At 35.5% G+C, this 23,813-nt stretch overlaps 4 protein-coding genes across 4 annotated transcripts; 3 read left to right on the forward strand and 1 right to left on the reverse strand.

The window, feature by feature from the left end:
- Positions 1-2,432: 2,432 nt before the first annotated feature.
- Positions 2,433-3,471, forward strand: LOC104649509 (probable WRKY transcription factor 2). The gene has a single exon (XM_026027812.2). It carries the CDS (start codon positions 2,537-2,539, stop codon positions 3,368-3,370), a length of 834 nt encoding a protein of 277 aa, XP_025883597.1. The 5' UTR covers positions 2,433-2,536; the 3' UTR covers positions 3,371-3,471.
- On the forward strand, positions 3,421-4,537 carry LOC112940039 (probable WRKY transcription factor 2). Its single transcript, XM_069290273.1, has 2 exons — positions 3,421-3,606; positions 3,748-4,537. Exons 1-2 carry the CDS (start codon positions 3,494-3,496, stop codon positions 4,271-4,273), a joined length of 639 nt encoding a protein of 212 aa, XP_069146374.1. The 5' UTR covers positions 3,421-3,493; the 3' UTR covers positions 4,274-4,537.
- A 2,063-nt stretch (positions 4,538-6,600) lies between these two features.
- Positions 6,601-14,245, reverse strand: LOC101252124 (chloride channel protein CLC-f-like). Its single transcript, XM_004248250.5, has 9 exons — positions 13,580-14,245; positions 12,491-12,893; positions 11,183-11,377; positions 9,938-10,392; positions 9,738-9,842; positions 8,715-8,951; positions 8,370-8,582; positions 7,978-8,210; positions 6,601-7,049 (listed from the first exon to the last, which is right to left on the reverse strand). The coding sequence occupies exons 1-9, from the start codon at positions 13,925-13,927 to the stop codon at positions 6,968-6,970; spliced, it is 2,271 nt and encodes a 756-aa protein (XP_004248298.1). The 5' UTR covers positions 13,928-14,245; the 3' UTR covers positions 6,601-6,967.
- Positions 14,246-16,612: 2,367 nt separating this feature from the next.
- Positions 16,613-20,993, forward strand: LOC101254538 (uncharacterized protein At4g26450). The gene is made up of 5 exons (XM_010328917.4): positions 16,613-17,064; positions 17,157-19,337; positions 19,578-19,779; positions 19,958-20,012; positions 20,452-20,993. Exons 2-5 carry the CDS (start codon positions 17,464-17,466, stop codon positions 20,502-20,504), a joined length of 2,184 nt encoding a protein of 727 aa, XP_010327219.1. The 5' UTR covers positions 16,613-17,064; positions 17,157-17,463; the 3' UTR covers positions 20,505-20,993.
- The last annotated feature ends 2,820 nt before the right edge of the window (positions 20,994-23,813 follow it).

Here is a 23,813-nt window from a genome sequence, read left to right on the forward strand (position 1 = left end):
TTAGTCTTATATATTTTATGTGAAAGTTAAATTTTAAATTGACCCAAAAAAATCATTCTTTAATGTTTTGAAATAAACTAAAAAAAATAAATTAAAATATATAGTGTTTTTTTGTTAAGGCACATAATAATTTTATTATTATAAAAAAATTGAGCCCTTCGAATTTGGGAATATATAGAAAGAAACATAAGAAAGAAGCCACGAAGATTAAGTCGACATCTAATATACATACATAAAAAAAATAGTGAACTTTAAGTTTTACGATGTAATTTTTTTTTAGAGTTTTACTAAAGATAATTAAATATATAGAAAGAAACATAAGAAAGAACCCACGAGGATTAAGTCGACATCTAATATACATACGTAAAAAAGATAGTGAACTTTAAGTTTTACGATGTAATTTTTTCGAAGAAAGGGGATTCTGATGAACTCCTTGCGCCCCTAACTCCGCCCTTGGCTGGAAATGCATGTTCATTTCAATTAAAATCTCAAATATGCATTAGATTATTATTAGCTCACCTTGTTTGCCCTTTTTGTTAATGCATTTGAAACAAAATTAGATGAAGGAGGGATGTCTTATATATATACATATATATGTATATAACGTCAAATATAGTAAATGTTGAATCACCTTTGACTTCTTTACTTCGTTATATTCAGAATCTCTTTCGTGAAAATTGTGGATGTAGCTTTTAGGCCTAGAATATCAATGTTGTTTATCTTCTTTTCCAAATAGATATTGTAATTATGTTATGACAAATAAACAGGTCGATGTAATTAATATACTATGTAATTTTCTTTACTACTATTTTGAAGTATTATGCAAATGGTTATGTGTTGTTTATATATTTGAGGATTAAGTTCATGTATATAGTTTTTTGATATTGCAGTTTAAATCTCCTTTGTGTTGCTTGTGCTAAAGTGTTGACGATCAATGTCCGGGTTCAATGATCTTGTTCCTAATGGAGATTGGCTACCAACTAGCCCGAGCCCCAGCCCGAGCTCAAGAGCACTCATCTCTTCACTGAGAGCTGATGATTTTGGATGGCCAGCTCATCTGGAGGAAGCTAATGAAAGTACATGCAAAAACCTCGTGGTCGAGCCTCAAGAGCATGTCAACTGGAGCAACTCTGTTGGAAATGATGGGGCACAAACTGGTGCAATGACTAATCAAACAGTGAATGTGAGTGCACCATCAAAGCAGAACACGAGTTCTCGTGGAGGGCTCATGGAAAGAATGGCAGCTAGAACTGGATTTAACGTCTCGAGGCTGAACACAGATGGACTTAGACCTTCTTTTGTGTCACAGAATCAAGAGATTAAGTCTCCTTATTTGAGTATTGCTGCTGGTCTCAGTCCATCAATCCTCTTATATTCACCTGTTATGCTCTATAATTCACTGGTATGTACCTCACTCTATAATTCACTGGTATGTACCTCACACTTCCTGTTTAAGATCGAATGTCTCTCTCTTTTATTTGTTTGTTAGTAACCGAGATATAGCATAATGTTTTTACTCTTTGATTTCGATTATCACCTGTATTTTTGGTGCTTTCGTAATCCCATTATTTTGTTGGTAATACTGTTCTTTCCTCTGTATGTTCTGTGTTGCTCTCATTTCACGTTATTTAGGTGTTGTTATTGCTCTCATTTCTATATTCTCTTATTCAAAATGCTCTATAATATCCCTAGGTCTATCAGAAATAGTCTCTCTACCTCTACAAGGTAGGGGTAAGTTTTGTGTACACTCGGAGTATGTTGTTGTTAATAACTGAGAAATCTCTGAAATCCAGTGGTGCACGGTCTGAAACTAGGTTAATAATGAACTCGTCCCTCTATTCTTCTTCACTTAAGTATCCGGCTTTTTGTCTGCAGCACGGTTTGAATTGATGACGTGCGTCTAATCCACACATAGATAATGTGCTGGATTTGTCTTGCTTATTATAGGCTAGTCTCTAGATTATGTTGTGAAACAGGAATTTGTCTAAACTGTCAAAGAAGTTCGCTAACAGAACAGTCCCTGGTCCATTTAGTGCACCATATTTTTCTGTTGAAGTTTTCGAAAGTGTGTTGACAATGCATAGTTAACACGAATCAGCAGCCTGTGATTCCGGAACTGAAATATGGTAGAGTTTTGTTATTTCTTTCCTTTTAATGCTGTTGGTGTTCCAAAAGTTCCTTCCGAAGTATCCTCAACCCGAGCAGAAATGCAAGGTGTCTGGAAACTTGCTGCCAACCGGCTATCAGCCGCCAAAATTCTTGCTTTTGATGTAGATATATTTCAAACAGACCATTTTGCCACAGGTATCTCCTCCAACTGGACTATTACCATGTGCCTCTGGCAACGAGGGTAGAAGCGTTATGTTGATGACTGAAGCTGCAGATAAGATGAATGAGACTGCTTTTGGGACTAATAGTTCATCTTACTTGTCTTTCAATCCAATTATGGAGACTGGCGGAGTAACTATACTCTCTCTCTCTCACGGACACATGTACACTCATATTGCATAGTTTCCTGTCTATTTCCAGTCTCTGAATGTGTTTTTACTATCGGTTGCAGGTAAACGAGTTTCAAATTGAGGGTTCAGTTGATCCAAATAACTCTCTCCAACTTCACAGTATGGAAGCAACTCAAAACGAACAGATATGTAATGAAACAACTGATATCCCTATGTTTACTGAAGAGGATGTCCGGGGTAGTGATAAGAATCCAGAGGTAAGGGCCTTTAATGCAGTTGGTGGTATTACGGAGCATCCTCCGTCTCTTGAAAAGCAACAAAATGAGGGTGCTGCTGGTGATACTTCAGTTGAAGATGGTCATAATTGGATTAAATATGGGGAAAATCAAGTTAAAGGAAGCGAGTATCCTCGGAGTTTTTATAAGTGCACACATCCAAATTGTCTTGTCAAGAAGGAAATAGCGCGATATCATCAAGGTCATGTCACGGAAGTTATATACAATGGGGCTCACAAACACCCAAAACCACAGCCAAATCAGATATCAGGCCCCGGATCTTCAAGTTCATTTGGTGACCTCCAACTAGACAATGTGGATCCAACTGGAACAGGTGTTAACAGTGATCTGGCTTTGGAAACCGTCCAACAAGGACCTACTGCTGGAGGCCTCAAGCGGAAGAACGACAATCTTGAAGCAATATCATTCGCAGCTTTGCACTCTGAATACTGCAGGGGAGCTGCTACTTTACATTCAAATGATGCTCAGCTGGGATCAGCCGATACAGTTGACATAGCATCTATTTTTTCAACTGAAGGAGATGATCATGGTACTTGTGGAAGTGCACCTCTAGATTGTGACGATGGAGGATATGACCCCGAGTCTAAAATAAGGTTTTTACATCTTCTGCACTAAAATGTAGGATTTCCGATATATTACATCATATGGACCTATTGTCATTTTTCTTTTCTCTTTATTCTTTGATAATCTAGGAAGATAGAAGCGGATGCAACAGATACGAGCAGCGTCAGCAGATCAATGAAGCAGCCAAGAATTGTGGTAGAAACTATCAGTGAGGTAGACGTCATTGAAGATGGATATCGCTGGCGCAAGTATGGCCAAAAGTTGGTTAAAGGCAATCCAAATCCTAGGTTTGTTATGTTCATTGACCTATTTCATTCTTAAAAGTTCCTAATTTGTCTGTTGTAACTTTGAACCTGTGGCGTGCGCCTGAGACACGCATCACTCACTGAATTGTTCGCTTGAACTGATAGATTACTTTCCTTTGCCAGGAGTTACTACAAGTGCACAAACTCCGGCTGCAGTGTCAGGAAACATGTCGAGAGGTCTCCATTAGATCAGATGTCCGTTATTACCAGTTATGATGGGAAGCACAACCATGACGCTCCAGAAGAACGCAGCAGTATCCAAGTTAGCTCAATTGCTTCAATCTATCGCTCCAATCCGATAATTACTAATGCTCAAGACCAGGTAGGTAGGCCTGAACCTAAACAACTTCAGAAGAACAGCAGGCGTTACGGAAGGGGTCCCCCGTTTGGTTCTACCTCAGGCTTTAACAGTTCCGAAACTAACCAGCAGCAAGGTCTAACCGGTCCTTCTATGACCGGATTCAACTCTGAGCAGCACCAGTTTTCAGTCCCTGCCTATCCATATCCAGGATGGCCACAACCTGTTAACGATGCTGGTTTCGTGCTTCCAGAAGGAAAACCAATGCCAAATCCTAACATGAACTACTCCAATGCCTCATCAACTTATCAGCAAACTATGAATGGATTGCCTCCTGGACCTCAGATGTGAAACTTTTTCTTATTATGAAAGAAAGAATCAACTGTGTCACAAGCCTTGTGCTTGACTCTGAGAACCTACTTGGTTCTAAATACTTTTGTGTTCCTAGACTTGGTTCTAATAGTTTTGTGTTCTTTCGAGTTTCGAAAGATCCACTAGCTCCTAGACTTGGTTCTAATAGTTTTGTGTTCTTTCGAGTTTCGAAAGTATCAACTAGTCTGATAGTTTTGTGTTCTTTCGAGTTTCGAAAGATCAACTAGTTCCTAGACTTGGTTCTAATGGTTTTGTGTTCTTTCGAGTTTCGAAAGTTCAACTAGTTCCTAAACTTGGTTGATTCTATAATATTATGGGCATTTTCCCCCTTATAAGTATATCCTACAGGTTCATTTTATAACCAAAAATACTGCATCAACATTCAATATCTTTTGAATTTTTTGCTTCCAACTTCTTGTTGTTTAAGTGGAAATGATTACCAAATGGGCTCTAGATATGCTTGCATTGATATACTATATGATTTTTCTTTCTAATTAAGACATCAAGGAAATTTTTTGAGTACACAAAATGTGAATCCTTCTGCATGAAAGAAAATCAATTTGATTTGGTTAAGTGGTCGTACCTTGTCACTGAGCTATCACCCAATTCAACCAACCATTTGTGTTGGTGCCTTTGTTACTGAATTGACCGCTTCTCATTATCAACCCGAGTTCACCTTAGCCCTCGCTGCTCCCCATAAGGTCGGTGATGTTATCATGATAAGTGTGAAAAGTTGATAATGTACTCGATAATTCCTCAATTCTCGAGAATCCATACATTCCTAATTAGGGTATGAAAAATTATCTCTCAAGCACATATTTATGTTTTGTTTGGGTTTCAGAAAAATGAAGATCAAATTAATTAATGTTTGACGTAAATTCAGATAGAATTTTCAAAATTTATTGAAATAAAACTTACCTAAAAAAAGTATCTATATAAGCCACAACTAATCATTAATAACTCAAACCATGTAAGTATATGAAAAAAATTATATAAAATCTTACGATAAATAGTTCATGAAAAATTCTCGTAGCTTGAGGCATGTCAAGAGATAATGTTTTTAACGATCTTTCTTCTGATAAAGGTGTATCTGCAGATTTAACAAAAATTAGAAGCATAAAAATTATTGATAAAAATTCAAGAAAAAAATAAAAATCGAGCACAAAAAAAAAGTAAAATAACATATTTTTATTCACTCTTTCTCCCTAGAGTCAATTTGTAACAAAACAATATTGTAGAATAAATTGTAATGTCAATTGATAATTACTGCAGATTTTAAGAATGATAGCAATGAGTATAAATGCTAATAAAATTAAGCAAAACCATTTAAGGCTCCCTCGTTTATTTGTCAAATATTTTTTTATTTGATTTCTATATTTAGTTGTCACTGACTAATCAAATAAAAATATTTTTCCTATTATACTCTCAATTTATTAAATATTGTATTAGTGCATTTGAAAAATGCAATAAGTACATATATTTGAAATTCTATTAATTAATACGGATAAAATAATAAAATTTGTATATCAATAGTATTATTTTTAATAGGTGAGTCAAGTCAAAAATTAACAAATTAGTTCAAAGAGAGATAGTATAAAGGTTTAAAAGAGTGTGTTATATGTTACATATAGTCAATAAAAAATGAATGAATTTTTGACCGAATCATCTATTATTTAGATGAATTCACCAAAATAATATATTTAAAATTTTCTTACAAAATTAAAATGACTGTGTTTCTCAGTGACGTTTGACTATATTTATATTTTATTATAAAAAATAAAATAACGGCAAAAAGACAAACTTCTAACGGAGTAAACAAATATAAAACGTTAATTTCAATAACTTTTTGATTCCAAATTTGCAAGATATATTTGTCTATAATTAGACTTTAAAGAATTGTTACTATCAGTTGCGTTTTAGCTATAAAACATGTCTCAGATGTAACAAATTAATATGACGTTACACTAATGTTTTGTGCCTGTTTTTGAATAAAACATAGTTTGAAACGTTATTGAGAAACACGACTATTCTAATTTTGTAAAATTTCTACTAGTTTTTCTGCACTTGAGCTAAAGGTCTTTCGAAAACATCTCTACTTCCACAAGGTAGGGAAATAAGATCATGTGTACACTCTATCCTCCTCAGATCGCACATATAAAATTACACTAAATACATTATTGTTGTAATTGTTGTGAACTACAATACTATGCCATTATGCAACACAATGGGATAGTCAATGAGAAAAGGAAAATATAGCTAAAACATTAGAATTCTTGGCAATTAGATTGTCTCAAGAACACAAATGGTTGGGACTTTGAGTATTTTCATTAATAATGAATAGTCTGCCTTCAAATCTGTCTAAATCTACTATCATTCAACTTATATTGGCATCTAAAACTATAGAGTAAATTTCATATACAAATACGAGGTATTGGACTACACAAGTAAACTTATTGACAACTATCTAATACAAATCACACCCAAAAAATAATAACAATAAGATTTATATAGTGTATGCTATGGAGTCCATAAAGTATTGAAGGGAACTCAAACCAAAATTATGAGCTGAAACAACTGTGTAGTCATATTGCATAACCAGCTGATGCTCAGACTCATCAACAAACAAGAATCAATTGGTGAAGCTTGCTTCTCATACTCGGTCCCTCTCGACAATTAATGACCGTTTGTCACCATCTGCTTGTCGTTGTCTTCTTCTCTCTGCTGGTATACTGACTTTCGGCGAGTGATTTCATTCCTGTGGGAATTTATAATGATCAGAAAATGCCCTAAGGATACAAATGAATTGCTTCTAAACAAATGGAGATTCAAATTTGTAATCGCTAGATTGATACCTCGTATCTTGTGTTCTCTCAGTCATTTATAGCAAGATACACAAATACGAGGAAAGATAGATGTATCCCCATTAGGAACTAGAGTATAGATCATAAAAAGTTCATCCACAATCTCAATAATACTACAATGTTTGCGGCCAACTTCTCTTCTTCCAAGCAAAACAAGTAAGTTCATCCAAAATAAAAGCAGGCAAGACGGCGCAGTAGTTGTTTTTCCCCCAGAGCCTAGCCTCATAAACGTTTCAAAGGTGTTCTAAAAACTATTCATACTATAGTTTTAAGCCATAATTCATCAAATACTGGAGGGACTCTATCAGTTAGTTCACATCTTCGATGCCACTATGTTTATCTCTCACATAACACAAAAATGTCAGTTGGACTTCCAGAACGCAGTCATTGTAGTAGACATGTTACCATTCTTTACATTCCCTCGGAAAAAACTGCTAAAGAATATTTTAAATTAAGGAAAGAAGAAGTCCAGAAATCGATTATCTTTTTTTCATTTTCTTAATATCCATCAAAATAACAACTTTACCTTAATCAAGTACAGCGTAGAACCAAACATATATTTTAAAGGGTTAATTACACTAAATGCCCCTATAATATGATTTAGTTTCGGATAGCCCCTTGTTTTTTAAAACCAAGTGTAAGCGTATGATTTTCATAGTATAGTGGGTATAGGTATTTGATTTCAAAATACAAGGGATATATCTGAAACTGAGTCATATTACAGGGGTGTTTAGTGTAATAAATCCTATTTTAAAATGCTGGATTACATGAGAGAAGACACGATAAGACACATCAGGTAAATAACAGATAGAGAAGCAACACCTGATAGACTCTTTGATGGACTCATAATGCAGAATAGCTATAATTTTGAGCTTTCTTTCTCCTTTCAGATCTCCACCACGCTTGATCACAGGCAATTGTTTGATTCCTTTGGCCACCATTATCTGCTTAGCAATTGCTAGGTCGGTATCAGGATAACAAGTTAGAAGTCCACATTCTTGCCCACGATAGTTTATCCCTCTTGTGCAAATTGCGGAAACAAGACAAGTATCTGCCTGTAGACACATTAAAGAAATCAATAAAGCTATTAAAGAGAGAAACCAAGAAACAAAGATTACATAATGAAAGAGGAGAAAACAGAGTTAATTGAAAAGGAACTTGCATAATGAGAACCAAAAGAAACTTATTTATGGTGGCACTCAACAGATACGTACATTTTTAAGTGCCAAATCCCTGTTGGAAGAATCCCCTGACTTGTTAAACAAACTGCGTTTAATGTCACCATATGTTAAAATTCCTTCCAGATAATCTTCAGCATTAACCACAATAACAAAACTCTGACGACCCTCATGCATGCATTCTAATGCTTCTTTCACAGTTTGGTTTGGAGAGACCTTCAGATAATCATTTAACATAGCCTGAGAAACCTGGTCATTGACAAAAACAGTTCAGAATAACAGGACCAAGATGAAATGATAGTTCAACAGAAGAAAAAAGAGTAGAAACCTATAAGAGGAGAACTTTGTCACAAACCAGAGGCAGAAAGTTAAAGATCATACCTTTAGATCTTCCAGAATTAAGCCTTCATCAAGAGATTCATGACTGCTATGATATCCAATCACACTTAGTTCCAAGTCATTCCTCTCACTCGTGTGCCTCCAGTCACTCTCCTCATTCTTCTCATCATCTGGCGAAAGGACAGAGTATCCTTTTGACACATATTTGGAGTCTGATGCCTCCACTTCCTTTGTCTGAATGGTTACAGAGGGCACCCAAATTGCCAGTCCAACAGCACCCTGTTCACATCATTAAAAATGTGTGTTTATTCCAATAATCATGTCAACAGCACTGTAATTTCACCCAAAAATAACATAGGAATGACTAAATACAGACAGATCAAACAAAGAAAACAAAAGTTCACTCAACCAGACAACCAGATGGTCTGGTAGAATACTACAATTTAAAGACAATGGCTCCAGTTATTGTTAGAGAACCTCAGCAACTGCAATAAGTGATACCCCCACTCCACCCCACCCACCCAAAAAAAAAGAAGATGACAGGAGTGAAGAAGAATTCTACCTTTTAATCATCTTTCTCGACCTGTTACATGGACTAAGGTGTGAAGAAGAATTCTACCTTTTAATCATCTTTCTCGACCTGTTACATGGACTAAGGTACAAAGCATCCAACACACATATGGATGTAGGAGACGGATTCAGGATCACCTAAAATTTAGAATCCAAGGGCAGAATAATGATATTGCTACTATTATGTCAATGACTAAAAAGAGCTCTTAAAATGTGACTGCAAATATCATTTGAGAAATCTTTTGGACAATTGATTATCCTTTAACAATGTTTTGATAAATTCCAAAAACTTCCTTCATTGTGTAAGTTAATCACAACGAATTTTACATAAGTCTTATTAACTAAAATGATGATCACCTAAGAGAATGCTTCAATTAAGCAGAAGGTACACAATTACCATATACAAAGGTTTTTTACATAATTGTGAACAGCATCGAATTTACATGCACATCGACACCAACTAGAGCTTGTAAATCGTTGGACAGTAGGACTAACCATGAGGGGAAGCAATATTCTATAATCTTTTGTCAACTCAAACAAAAGAAGAACTGAAGTCAAAGGCACTGAACAAACTGATGCCAATGTAGCAGCCATTCCCACCTGCATTCTTTACATAATTATAAAGAGTTACTTTCTGAAGTCTAACCATGTCTAGAAATTATTTACTTGCAAGATGTAAAAGTAGACGATCTGACCAGAGCATACGCCTGCGGCTGAGCAATAGCAGTAGTTCCTGGAATAGCTGAATTGATCAGTTCCCCAGCTGAACCTCCAAATACAGCACCCACAGCAGCACCTATCATTAAACTTGGTGCATACAGACCACCAACAAGACCAGAACCTTTGCATAGAGCAGTGGCCACAACTTTTGCAGCTGCTAGTTGAGCTAGCAACCAGATTCCAGGTGCAGATGCAGTCTTACCAGTATGTAGAATTTCATCAACATTAGTGAAACCCCAATAAAGAATTCCAGGATATCTAAGAGCTATTAAGCCTGCTCCTAAACCACCCAAAGCAGGGCAGACAACATCAGAAAGTCCAAACTTTTCCTTTAGGAACTGAAATGCTTTAGAGAACCAGGCAACTAGCCGAGTAAACACCACACTTACTGCTCCACACAGCATCCCCAGTATTAGATATAAAGGTAACTCTGTTAAGGACACACAGTTTAGTATTCAGGAAGAAATATTGGCTGAATAAAGTGACAATCAAAACCAGGTTTAATCTATAAAAGCATCAAGACACATTCCATCCAGATAATTAAAGCCTTCTCCCCCCTTTGGACATCCCAAAACAAGGTAAAATTATCTAAACAACCATCCCTTTATCCAAGTTCATCTCACAGAAAGAATCGGCAGACAACTTTACCAGAATAGAACATCTGAGAAACCCAGTTCAGGAAAGAAAAAGAGTTAATTCCTGAGCAGAATCTTGATGACCAATGTGGAGAATACATATATGTTAAATCAAAATAATCCCGAATCACATAGAGGCATTATTAAGAGCTATGTGATCCATGCTTGACAGCAACAATACAGGAATATACCTATTTTAATTTGTTAAACAAATGAGAAATCAGAGAACGGCAGCAAAAATTGTTTGTCCCTGCCATTGTTAGTAAACACTAGCATGTGAATGACAACCAGTAAGTATGAACAATCAAAAACAGAGAGAAACTATCATAAGAGAAACAGCAAAGATAGAGAAGAAAGCAGAAAAACGACCAGGGACCACGTATCGCATGTCAAAATCATTAATTACAAATACTTCCATCCAAAGGAGTAAACACAAACAGAAACACTAGGGAAGAGAAGTACGTCAATTGATAAAAGAATGTATATTCACATAAGTATTGGTAATTGTATACAAGAAAGTGAACAGTGGTGCCCCATGAGCTAATGTTTTGCCACAATAAATTAAACTAGAATCAGATCAAATACCAGCAGCAGATCTCATATCATACGTGGGCACATTGAAAGCCTGTTTCTCTCCAAGGACAGCATTTGAAACAGTAGATGATATGACAGAAGCCAATATGATCATTGCAGTTGTAAATGGAGGTGAGTTTTCTGCACGAAGTGGCCTTAAAACTGTTTCAATTGCAAAAAAACAGCCAGCGACTGCTGCATTGAAACCTGCAACACAAAAGAACTTAAATCTTGAATATTCATACACCAGTTGAGGAGAACCCCTGCAAAAGATGCAGAGAGACAAATCTTTCATTCAATCTGGACAAAAATTCAAAATCAAAGACAACAAGGCTGTCCTTAAACCTTGTAATCTAAAATCCCCTCCTCGATGAAGCACATACACACAATGTATCTTTTATAGATAAATACTCACATGTAAGCATGTGATTGAGATATACACAAACATAATAGGCAAGACTAGTCTCCCAATGATTATAATCAGCCAAGAACCTGCATATTTAGCAGCAGAGAAAGTTTAAACGACACTTCTAAGATCCCCACGAGAACAGGTTCAGAAAGTGCAGTAACATAGATAAATTCTGCAAAAGAAATACTTTCCCTTTTTTTATCAAATCATGTGAAGCTTATTAGTGCTTGTTCAAGAGTGTGAAAAGCGTGAGAGCATAGGGCCTAAAGAGAGTAGTGATAACAAGACAGATCTGCATCCGTACATATCTGCATAGTTCTAAAGCACATGTGTTCATTTGCAATCAGCATAAGAGGGTGTGTCATTGCTTGAATACTATGAATGCATGGAACAAGTCAAATGAGTTTATATCACAGCTTAAGGAAGAGGACCTGAATTCCCCAATACACATGACAAACTTTTGCAGTTTGGCACATTCATTTGCTACAAACTTTTGCAGTTTGGCACTCATTTTCTGCAATTTTTTGCAGTTCGGCACTCATTTTCTACAATTTTTTGCAGTTTGGCACAGTCATTTTCTATACCTTGTATACCAACAAAACTCCTGTAATACGATTGCTCGCTTAAGATGAATAATGGGAACAATAGAAGAATTCAATTTTCTATCTTTTTCACTATTCGGATCACAAAATTCCTGTTTAACCTGCTTCTTCTTTTTTTTTACAAGGAAACCAAGTAAGATTTAAATTCTGATCCTCATATTGTCACTTGAACAAGTGAGAGGACTACACAACCTTCCAAACATGATAGTTTTGCAATTAAAAGAAATAATCATCCATAAAAAGCTTTCAAACATGAAAACTATGCAACAAAATTCGACATTTAGAGATAATTCTCAATGAGCAGCATACCTGAAGCAATTCCAGCTGCTGCACCAGCAGCGACAAGAGCTATTCGCCTTTCTCGGTTGTTTTCCATCATCATTGAACATCCATAGGCACAAGATTTACCTATATCTACACTGGGGCCTTCAGGACCTAAAGAACAACCAGTTCCCAAAGTCACAGCAGCCTGAATAGCCTTTACAGTAGGGAAGACTCCAGCTAACAAATCAAACCCTTGTCCCTGAGAAGAACTGGATTGTGTTATTTGGTCCAATATCTCAAGCAGACCATGCAGCATGCCCACAATAACTCCACCGAGGACTGGTATTAGAAGTATCCGATGCCATGTGTCAGCTAGCCTTTGCAAACGGAGCCAAGCAGCTCCCTCATTGGGAGTACCAGCCCAAGCCCACTCACGTACTACATGCACCTAACAAATATCCTCATTGTCATTCAATGTCTGAGAAGCACTACAGTTCAAACTACTGGTCTATCATCAAAACAGCATCAGAAATACAGTTTAACTAAACCAGCCAGATTCTTCACCTTTATTTGGCATGAACATGGACAGACATTACAAGACACAATATTATTAAATCAGTCTTCTGTATCCCTGTTCCCCCAAATAGAAATCAGCTCAAGTCACTAAAAAATGTGTCAGCACATTAAAATCATCTACAACTGATAACCTTCAACCCCAACAAAAAATAGATAAACAAGAAAATATACAAGAGGTGTCCTTTGACATTCAATGTGCAGCTTTTCATCACCAGAGCAGATTATCTAATGCCAGTTTTACAAAATCTCCCTCACTTGCTCAGACATAACTAAATCAATGACATTATATAATTCCTGAAGGAAGTTCAGAAAGCTATGGGACATAAAAAGCTCTCGCCTTTTTCATTGTTGCTCGAACTTAAACAAAGCCTTAACCAGAAACTAGTCTGGATCAGCTGACTGAATCCTTTATATCCAGTTCCAATTCCAACACATTTTGTTTCAGTACCAGAAAATTATTTGTCTTTTAAGCTAAATTAAAGGCTCTCTGAGCATGGAATTCGAAACTAAGCTAATAATAATCACAACACAATGAAAACTAAAAGAATCCTGACTAACCCCACGATTAAAACCCGCAACACAAAGGCCAGTAGCTAGGCCAAGTAGACATCCAACAAGCAGCAATGCCCACTCCGGTGGGGCACTATTGCCGAGAATCTCATCATCTCTATAATTACCAGTAACGCTAGAAGAAACACCGTGATCAGAAGATGACGATTGATCCCTATCAGACCGCTTTACACTCGATAGTCTTCTATTCGAAAATCCTCGATCCAATCGCTTCAACAGATCAGTAATGCCTTTATTACCAGTCCTATGCGGAAACTGACCTTCTAAATCTCCATCCGACGCCGATGAACTCGAACGCAATAGCACATTGCGATCACTATACTCTCCTCCTGACATCTCCACAAGCCTTTCTCACAATGTCATCCTCCTTATACAGATCGGTGAATACTCTTCGAAGAGTATTTTCAAAGCAATATCTTCGTTTCCGCAACACGCATTCAGGAAGTCTTACAGAGAACGAGACAAATGAGCTGCCGGAGATCGGAATCGGAATTCCGATGGTCAAACTCCGGTGGAATCGCTAACTTGCCGGTGTCGGTGATGGTGAAGACTGAGCTTATTGGCTAACGAACGCCAAATCTTTTTTGCCGCTATTAATTTTGATCTTTTTTGGGAAAAAATATTCAAATTTCCCCTAAATGTTTACAAATGTTTAATTTAGCCCTTTATTAACATTTTTAAGATCATTAATACCTTCTTTTTTGGTCTCTATGCTTCATTTATTTACACTTCTAAAAAAGTAAATAAAAATTATTATAATCATAATTATTAAATGTTATATTTTATTTATTATAGTCACTCACTAAGTTTATATAAATTTGAAATTTAATTATAACCAGATTTAAACATCATTATAATGTTTATTTAAAATTTAGTATAAAAATAAGAATTTGTGTTTATTCTATTCATTTCTTGAGTACGCGTCATTATCATCCACCATTTTTAAGATAAAATTATTAATACCCCATCATCATTACTGACTATCAATTTTATAAATCATCATTTTTAACAATTAATCATTATATATTCAAATTTCAATGCATGTTTTGACATTAAGATATGCATTCATAATCAAATTTATTAGTTTTAATAAAAACAAATAAGACGAGATATTGAGCTCTAAATTGTAATATTACTTCTATATAATTATGATAAAGATATATTGATAAAACAGAATTTATATCTTGTTTAATATAATAAAATAATAAAAACTATAAAGAGAAATAAAAAAAATAACGTGTACACATATTCGATGTCAATTGATCCCTCGATCAAGTCCTAACTAGAAATATCTTAAGAGAAGAAGAGAAATCATTTGGATTCGAGGCGAAGCCCCTCTCCTCTTTGCTTGCGGGGGCAGGAGTGGAAAGAGCGCTTCGCGAAAGAATCGTGTGGCGCGGTGAAAGGTTTCCCGTTGAGGTTTCCGACTTTGAAAGTAGAGATATCTTAACATGGAGGAGCGAAATATATATAATTAAATATTTCATTGTAAATTATATTTCAGAAGATTGCCTCAAATGCTTTATTTATTTTAAACTATTTAAATAAAATTAGAATAAGCAATTATTTTGTCCAGTAACTACACAATTTTTAAAATCAACTTTCATTTAAAAAATATTCAACATTTAATATACAAATATGATTATGAAGACTACTCTAATCATAATTTGACAAATATTTTATTTGATCCACGTTAGTTGTTCATATTATTAAAATATTTTTTTTTCAAATTATTTATCAATTTACATATTAACATAGGATTACTAAATTTTTTCATTCTATCCTTATCATTAATTATCTGAATATGTAAATAAATTTGCAAAATTAAACTAAAAAATTAAAAGATAAATTAATAAAATTAATATTTTTATTAATGAATTCTTAAGAGATCTGTAAAGAAAAAAATATGAAAAATTAATATTAGGACACAATAAGCATGTATTATACTTTTAAAAATATGCTTTTATAAAAGTAAAATGGCATGTTTAAAATATATAATTCAAAAGTGTTTTTTTAGAATATTATATGCACATATATTTGATCATTAAAATCCAAAATCTTTTTTTTTAGAATTTTGTCCTTCATCAAATTAAAACACATAAAACAAAGGATATCTTATAAAAATCTCCTTAGTTTAATCTGATAGTTATTTAGATATACAAAATTTGTAATGTTACAAATAAATTTGAAGTGTTTAGATAAATATATCTTAAAATACATGGATTAATAATTTAATATTATGTGTAATTAGTTATGAATACATTATATCCAAATAGCTTTATATGTATCTAAGATACATAAATAAATTTCGCTCACCATTTTCATATCTCGTTGTAGATCTAGTATCCAGGTCCATGTGAATCACATAACATATACGTCTGGTGTGATTCAATTGTATCTGAGATATCGAATACACGAGCGAGATATGAGACTAGCGACCAGCGAGCGAGATGGGATAAGAGATAAATATTGCTAGCCTTCTTTCTGTTCTCGCTAAAATCTATCTTTATTTCATTATATGTGGTAGGAAAAAAACACGTATATAGTCGATATATATGACTTGAAATCTATATAAAATTATTTATTAGTACGATAAAATTTAATTACTTTAAAGATCTAATACATAAATATGTCCTTTAACTTAGTTTCATTTCACATTTATGCCCTCAAACTTTGGGCGTGCACAAACAGACACTTAAACTTGTATAAAATTTAACAAATAAACACATACAACCTACTTGAAAATTTTGTCCTATGTGGTGTTCTACGTGTTTGGTAACACGTAGAACACGTGTGTCTATTTGTTTAACTTTATATAAGTTTAAGTGTCGATTTATGCACAATTAAAGTTGGAGGGCATAAATATAAAATGAGAATAAGTTAAAAACATATATTTATGCATTATTCCTATTTTAAAATATGGAGAAGATCAATAAATATGATATAATAATTAAATAGTTTCTCTCAAAATAAAAACAATAAATTTAGCTTAAATGGAGCTAAAAAGATCCTATTAATTTTCTTCTTTGTTTTCCAAAAAAATCTTATGGTCTACATTTTCTTGACACAATAGGTCCCTAACAAATTAACAATATCTCTTATGGTCCCATAGCTTTAGCACTATACCAATATCAACCATCACATTTCTATCGTAAAAAAATCATCGGAAAATGCATAAATTGGACTCCCTTTAAGGTCCATTTGCCCTTCTATTGCTTTCGATAGTCCAATCTACAAGACTTGTGAATGACTCAAATCCCAGTACAGCTTGAATTTCATTGAGCAGATCAAAATTTTCAAATTGAAAAAGCATAATCTGTTTTAAATTTGATGGATTTCTATGTAAATTTATGTGTAGAGTAGTTTCATTGATGGAAATGTGGAGGAGGAGTGGTGCGATTGATGATGATTTGAAATGGATCTGAAACCCTAAACCTCGAGAATAACCAGTTGATATCATTTTCTAAAAAGAGGTAAACAAAATTGATACTGAATTTTTGATTGTTCGATTTATCAGATCTGTTGAGATGAAATGAATTTTGGATTAATGTGTGTTTGATTTTAGGGTTTATTGATGAACCATGAATTTGGAAGAATGATTTGCTCAGTGAAAAAGGTTTTTTCTTCTTCTTCATAGAACTGCAATTGGTGTTTAGCTTGAAATTTCATGTGGGAGATATTCGGATTATTGTTATTGTTCGTCAATAGGGGAGGTGATTGTTTGTTGTTGGAGAAATTGGTATTTCAGGAGCCAAACTGTGTTAAGTATTGATTGTATTGGTGAAGAAGTGAACCACTGAGAACATTTTTCTGGATTTTGGAAAGTCAGAAACCTCTTTTTTGTAGAAGTTAGAGTGTCTATTCTTTTTAAAATGCATGCTAGGCATCGGAGTCCGGTAGGTGCGTATAGGTCTAGTTCAATGGGAATGGGTGGTGTGGCTACTGCCTCGCGGGTTTCACCTGATGGAACAGGGAGAGGTCGTGGATTGCATAATTCGGAGTACAGAAACTATAACCGAGGTGGATTTGGGCGGGGACAGCAATCGAAGCAGTTTGGATTTCAGCAGCCTTCGCATGGGAATGACATTTTCATGGAAGCTGGACGGTTAGCAGCTGAGTATCTTGTTTCCAAGGGGTTGCTACCACCGAATGCTCTTTCAGGGAAGTTGCCGAATGGTAGCTTAAAGAGCCCAGTTGGGAATTTTCTGGGATTTAAGCAACAAGATATTGATGAAGGTCAGACATCAACTCTTTCACGAACGGAGAGTGATGTGGGTCCTGGTAGGAGAAGGTTTTCTGATGAATATGAACCAATGGGTTCAAGAAATTATATGAGAGGAAGGAGAAGAAACGAGTCCTTTCGAAGTTACAGCTCTGAGTTCAATCGAGAATTGCAAAGGACTGGGTCGTCAGATAAAGCCAGGGCCTACCCTGATGTGAATGGTCAAGATGAAGCTTTCCCACGTGATAGAGATGAACAGCAAGTGGTTAAAGACAGTAATGGGATGTTACCTAGTTCCCTTCCTGGTAAACAAAATCCAGATATAGAGAGTGTGGAGGAGTCTATATGCTGTGATCCAAAACCTGTCCTGGGAGATTCTGGTAAAGAGACAGGTCCCATCAACACTGGAAATGATCTCCCATCAGATGGTGAACCTGAACCAAAGAAGTCTGTAGACATTGGAATGTTGGAAGAAGAAGCTGATCCTATTAATCATGCCCACAGTACTGATAAGTTGGAGAAAATAGGTGTTAACGAGGATACAGAAGTCAAGTTGTTCAGCCAAGAACATAACCAGACCAGCATGACTGATAATGATTTACTTAGCTTATGCAGGTTTGAGAAAGTTCCGACAAGAACACGTTCTTCATTGGCAAACAGAGGTTTGAAGGTTTGTCATGATTCTGAAGATGAGGATGCTCATGCGAGTGATATCCCTAAAGAAACTGAAGTGCATTCCCAAGACATCCCTGTGGATGTTTCCCCTGGTGTTATTTTATCAGATCAAAACCGTGATGCGAAAAGCCTTGATTCTGACAAACTGAAACCGCAGTCCACCGAGGAAGAACAATGTCTTACTTATGCCAATAAGCAGTTAAATGAGACAAGCTCTTCATCCTTTCCTGGAAGTACGTTAATGAGGGAGGGAGAGAAAATAGAGGGACTTACTGAAATGGAAACTTGCAGTTCTATAGCCATGGGAAGAGGTGAGAAACGGGAATTGGATGATAATGATGATTGTAAAGGAAGAGTAACTAAGAGACCTAGAGAACTGGCTTCATTAACAAGTACTTTCTCAGATATCTTTCTGTACCATTCTAGTTCAATGGAAAAGCAGCAGATTTCACAGGAACCGAGGAGATCACATAGCGAGCCGTTAATATTTCCATCTGAGGAGAAGAGATTGGTAGACATTTCTATGATACCCGAGGGTGATGCAAGGCTGGGCAGTGACTTCACAGAAAAACAACTTTCGCCCAGTTCCTTTAAGGCTTTCGATCTCAATCTTATGGAAACTTCTGATGTGAATGAGAACCATGATGCTGATCCTGTTCATATCTTCCCTTTGATTACTGAAGGTGTAAAACAAGAAGCACCAGTTGATATTCATCTGACCATGAGTAGTAACTCTGATATACCAAGTAACTATGCTAAATCTAGCTTTGATGGGAGAGATGTTGAGGTGATTGATTTGGAAAATGATTCTGAACAAGAAGAGAAGGCTCTCATCAACCCTGAGAGAAAGTAAGTTTACACCTCTAATTTACTTGTCCTTTTACATCACTTTTTCTTTTGTGTAAGTTTCATTTTGTTGAATTGATTACTGATTTCATCTTCATGTTGATTTAGCTGATTTATGGAGTTTGTATTATTAGGATCATTGTTAACTTATTTTAGCAAAAGTTTTCCCTAAAATGGTTCTACCTGGTCTGCTTTGCTTTGCTTGCATTGGTTCTATTCTAATTGTTGAATGTCTTTACACAGGTCTGAAATTGTATTCACTGGAGCAGATGGCTTTTCTGATAATGCACATAGTACCAACAATATACCCCATGCTCAGGATGGTTATGGACTTATGATTTCAGAATTACTTGGGAATGATATAGCAAACTGTCCTCCTTTACCAGCAGATATGGATTCTTTGCACAATGATATGGGCCTCCACAATGGACTCCATAATGGAGAGGTACTAGTGCCACAGTTCTGATAGGGAATCTTTGCAGTGATATTTGTAATGCATTTAACAAGTCCATTTACTATTGTTCTTCTCTGTTTCACTTACAATTTAATATGTTAATCTACAGTTGAATGTTTTGAAAACACCTATTTGTATATTTTCTTAAGTATTTGTCTTTTTCTTTCAGGGCATGCTTGGTGATGATGATTCAATATATATGTCCTTGGGAGAAATTCCGATAAGTATGCTAAAGATCTTAGCAACACTTCTTGATCTGAATTTAGTTATCGAGCTGTCTTTGAATGCAATGCCCTCTGTGTGTGCGCGCATCTGTCCATGCATTAATGCAGTCACCATTCATTTGATTCTCAGTATGCATATTATGAAATCATGTTCCTTTGATCTATTTAAAAAAAAATAAAACCATGTTTCTTTGATAAAGATATCCCATTATGTTAATTTCATTATGTTGATCAAGTGGCTTGCCATACTTACCAGGGCTTCATTCTTTAAGAAACTATTGTGCTTTTTCTTACCATCAGATTCACGTACTGCTACTTGGCTATAAGCACATACAAAAATGTCTGCACTTTTCTGCTAATCTCTTGTGGATGAGAATTAAGATACTAGGTGTCTGAGGTCTTCTTTCTTTTCTGATCATTCTGAATGTATTTGCTGTAGGTTTTCTGTCACCCTGGGAGCAGCCGGCACAAGAATTTGGAAAGCCATTTTGAGGTGCTATGATCCATGTTTTCTTGAGATGTATTTTTTTTTGATAACCAAGAAATCTCAAGGGTCAGTGGTGCATGGTTCGAAACTCAGGTGGATAATGGATTGCTCTCTACTCTTCTCCACTTAAATTCTAGGCTTTTGTCTGTGGCAAGTTTCTAACCCCTGATGTGTGCCTAACCCACACATATCACACTGCGCTGTTACCACTATATCAAAGTCCTGGGGCTGATGAATTATCACAATGTTTTCTTTATACCTAACATCAGTTCTCAAAACTAGCTCTTTAGTAGTGCTGAGTGCAACTTTGTAACTTTGTATGCCTTATGCAAAATCTTGCTTGTTTCTGGCTGATGATGTATCCCTTTCCCCCTTCCTCTCCCTCTTGTTTGAAGTTAGGCAGCAGTGTGTTTTTTTGTAACTCAATTCATGTTTCACCTCTTGATTGAATTGGAAAAAAGGTTGCTACCTCCTTGCAGGATTTAAAAGCTAAACTGGAAAATTTATAGCAGTGCTTTGGCATGCAATAACTTGTTTCAGTTGATGGAAACTTTTGAGAAACCAAATTGAAGCCTGTCTCTGTCAGACAAAAATTGTAACCATGAAACAACTGTGTGGTTTAGTTGTTTTTAATTTAAACCAAAACCACAACAATCATTCTGCTCCTTGAAATCTGTTGGCTGTTGAAGTATACATTGAGTTAACAAAAAGGGTCTGTACTCTGTACTTAGCATTGTAACTTGTGGTTGTGCGACACCTTTGTGTCCTTTATGCTTCTTGACAAATAAAACCTCCACTCATTGAAATTTGGTTAAGCTAGAATCTTTAAATCTTGGACTTGTGTATGTACATGCAAACATCATCACATGTTTCTCATAACATTTTATCCTGTTGATTATGCATACTTGCTTGTATGTTGAGTCAAATTTGGATGAGCAAATCTTTGGGATTTGATGGTCATCTAAGTACATAGATCTTTGAAAAGCCCCCTCTTCTTTTTTGTTTCTGTTCCTTCCTATAAAGTTGAACTTCTCTTTGATTGTGGATGTCTTTCACAAGTAGTACATACAATCTTCTCAAGAATAATGACCTTGTGTTTGTATTTTATGTAAAACAGCTCATCTCTTGCACCTTGTTATTTCATAAAATTTTATGATTGGTTTCCTTTTTTTTTTTTTGATAAGACGATAAGTTAAACTTGTATTGCCCATACAATCACCTAATATGTGTTAATTGTACTGATTAGAATATTATGATTGGGGTCCTAATGGTGAGTTGATCTAAATCCAAGAACATAAAATTAGGAGAGTTTGAAGCTGGTTATTTTTAAATTATAATGATTAAAATTTTATGATTGGGGTCCTAACGGTGAGTTTATCTAAATCCTAGAACATAAAATTTGGTGAGTTTGAAGCTGGTCATGTTAACATTTTTTCTAGTCAGGCAGAGGTTTACCATTCTGCGCGTGCGTGCTGCATGCGGAGATAGCTTCAAGAATGGATCTTTTTTTTTTTTTGATGATGAGGTTTTCTATGTTATGGGAAGAATCAGTAGAGTATTAGGAGCCATGGAGGCAAAGTTGAATGCAAATAGCAGGTTTGGTTCGTGGAACTCACAGTGCCAGTTCCATTGTGAAGCCAATGTAAAGTTTTCAAAATCCTATCTAGAAATAGGCTAAACATTGTTGGATGAATCAAACCAGTTTGTGTAAGTTCCATTTGTTTAATAATGGCTGAGACAAAATAGTGGATTGACAAGCACAGATGTGCCTTTTTTGTAGTATTACATTTCGTGTTGTGATTATTCCTTTGGGTCCTTATAGTGGTTTGGAGGTGGGGGTGGAGGCTGCTTTTCTCTGGAGCATCAAGGAAGATGTGGTATATGGACAAGAAGAAATGTTTGTTTTTTAGTATGAAATGAAAATGTGGCAAATACAACACTTCTGCCATGTAGTAGAAAAAATGTTTCAGAAACTTTTTTTTTGGATAGGTAATGTAAGTGTACTATTGATGAGAATCCGCAAAAAGGAAATGCTGATGCATAGTACACTAAAGATAACTTTATACTGTGTATATAAAGTCACTATCTGAGGGCCTATCGAATACAACCTTCCTACCCTATAAAGGTAGGGTAAGGTTTGCATACATCCTATCTTCCCCAGATCCCATGTGTGGGACAATACCGGATATGTTGTTGTATAGAAGTCAAGATCTATTCCTTGTACTTATTTAGTAGTTACTTGGTTCTGATGAACCCATAAGTTATACACTACATTTGGCCCCTGTTGAAATGCTTTCATTTCTGGCCAACTATGGTCCTCTTGTATTGAAATGCCGATGCTACTACAGAGTTCCATAGCTGCTATGACTTCTGCATGTAAAGGAGTCTCTAAAGCAAGAGATACTGTAAAACAGTGCTGAAGCCGTCTTTACATTGGCTGGTTTGGTCTTTTGATGATGGTCGGACTCAGTCACTCATGGAAGTGTTAGTCGAGATTATGTGCACTGTATGGCCTTGTTCGAGGCTGCTCTTTAAATCTACCCTCGTGTGTTCAGTGGACTAAGCTTCACATTTTCAAGTGGTTGAATGGATTTATCTCTCTGTAGATAACTTTGATCTACTAAACTAATGGGGACAAAGTTTGTCCAAATGCTTGTAAGAACTCAAACATGGGGGATGTCGTCAGTTCCTGTATTGCCCTCGAACTTTTCCATTTTTCACCATTTAGAGTGGACAACTATGACCTTAATTTGACGTTAGTTGACAACTATGACCTTTAACTTTAGTTGTGCATAAGTAGACACTTAAAACTATAATCTTTAACTTTACGTGGCATCCTACATGTATTACGTCCTGTAGTACACGTGTGTCTACTTGTTCAATTTTATACAAGTGTAAGTGACTATTTGTGCACACTCAAAGTGGAAAGGCATACTTATTCGTTGAAGCCAATTTAAAAGTCATATTTATGTATTATTCTTTTAGAGTGGGTACCTCTTTTGTTGTCACTCGAGGTACAATATTAGCTTTAGAATCAATTAATTTGGATTCGTGTTGGAAATTGCCATGAGGTGAAGTGTTCCTTATTGAAGGAAACAAAAAGATAGAACAATCCATTTATTCGAAGAGAACTCTTTTGTTTTTTTGAAAATAAATGTAGATCTTATTCGTGAAGATAGAGAGATCGTTTTTCAAAAATAAATATAGATCTTACTCGTGAAGATAGAGAGATCGTTTTTGAAAATACAAATATATGGGAAGGTAACAATTAAATGCAACATGTTTCTCTGTCAAATACTCTGGCAAAGTGCCTA

The sequence above is a fragment of the Solanum lycopersicum genome, chromosome 10, assembly GCF_036512215.1.
Source record: "Solanum lycopersicum chromosome 10, SLM_r2.1".
In the NCBI taxonomy this organism is placed as follows: Eukaryota; Viridiplantae; Streptophyta; class Magnoliopsida; order Solanales; family Solanaceae; genus Solanum; species Solanum lycopersicum.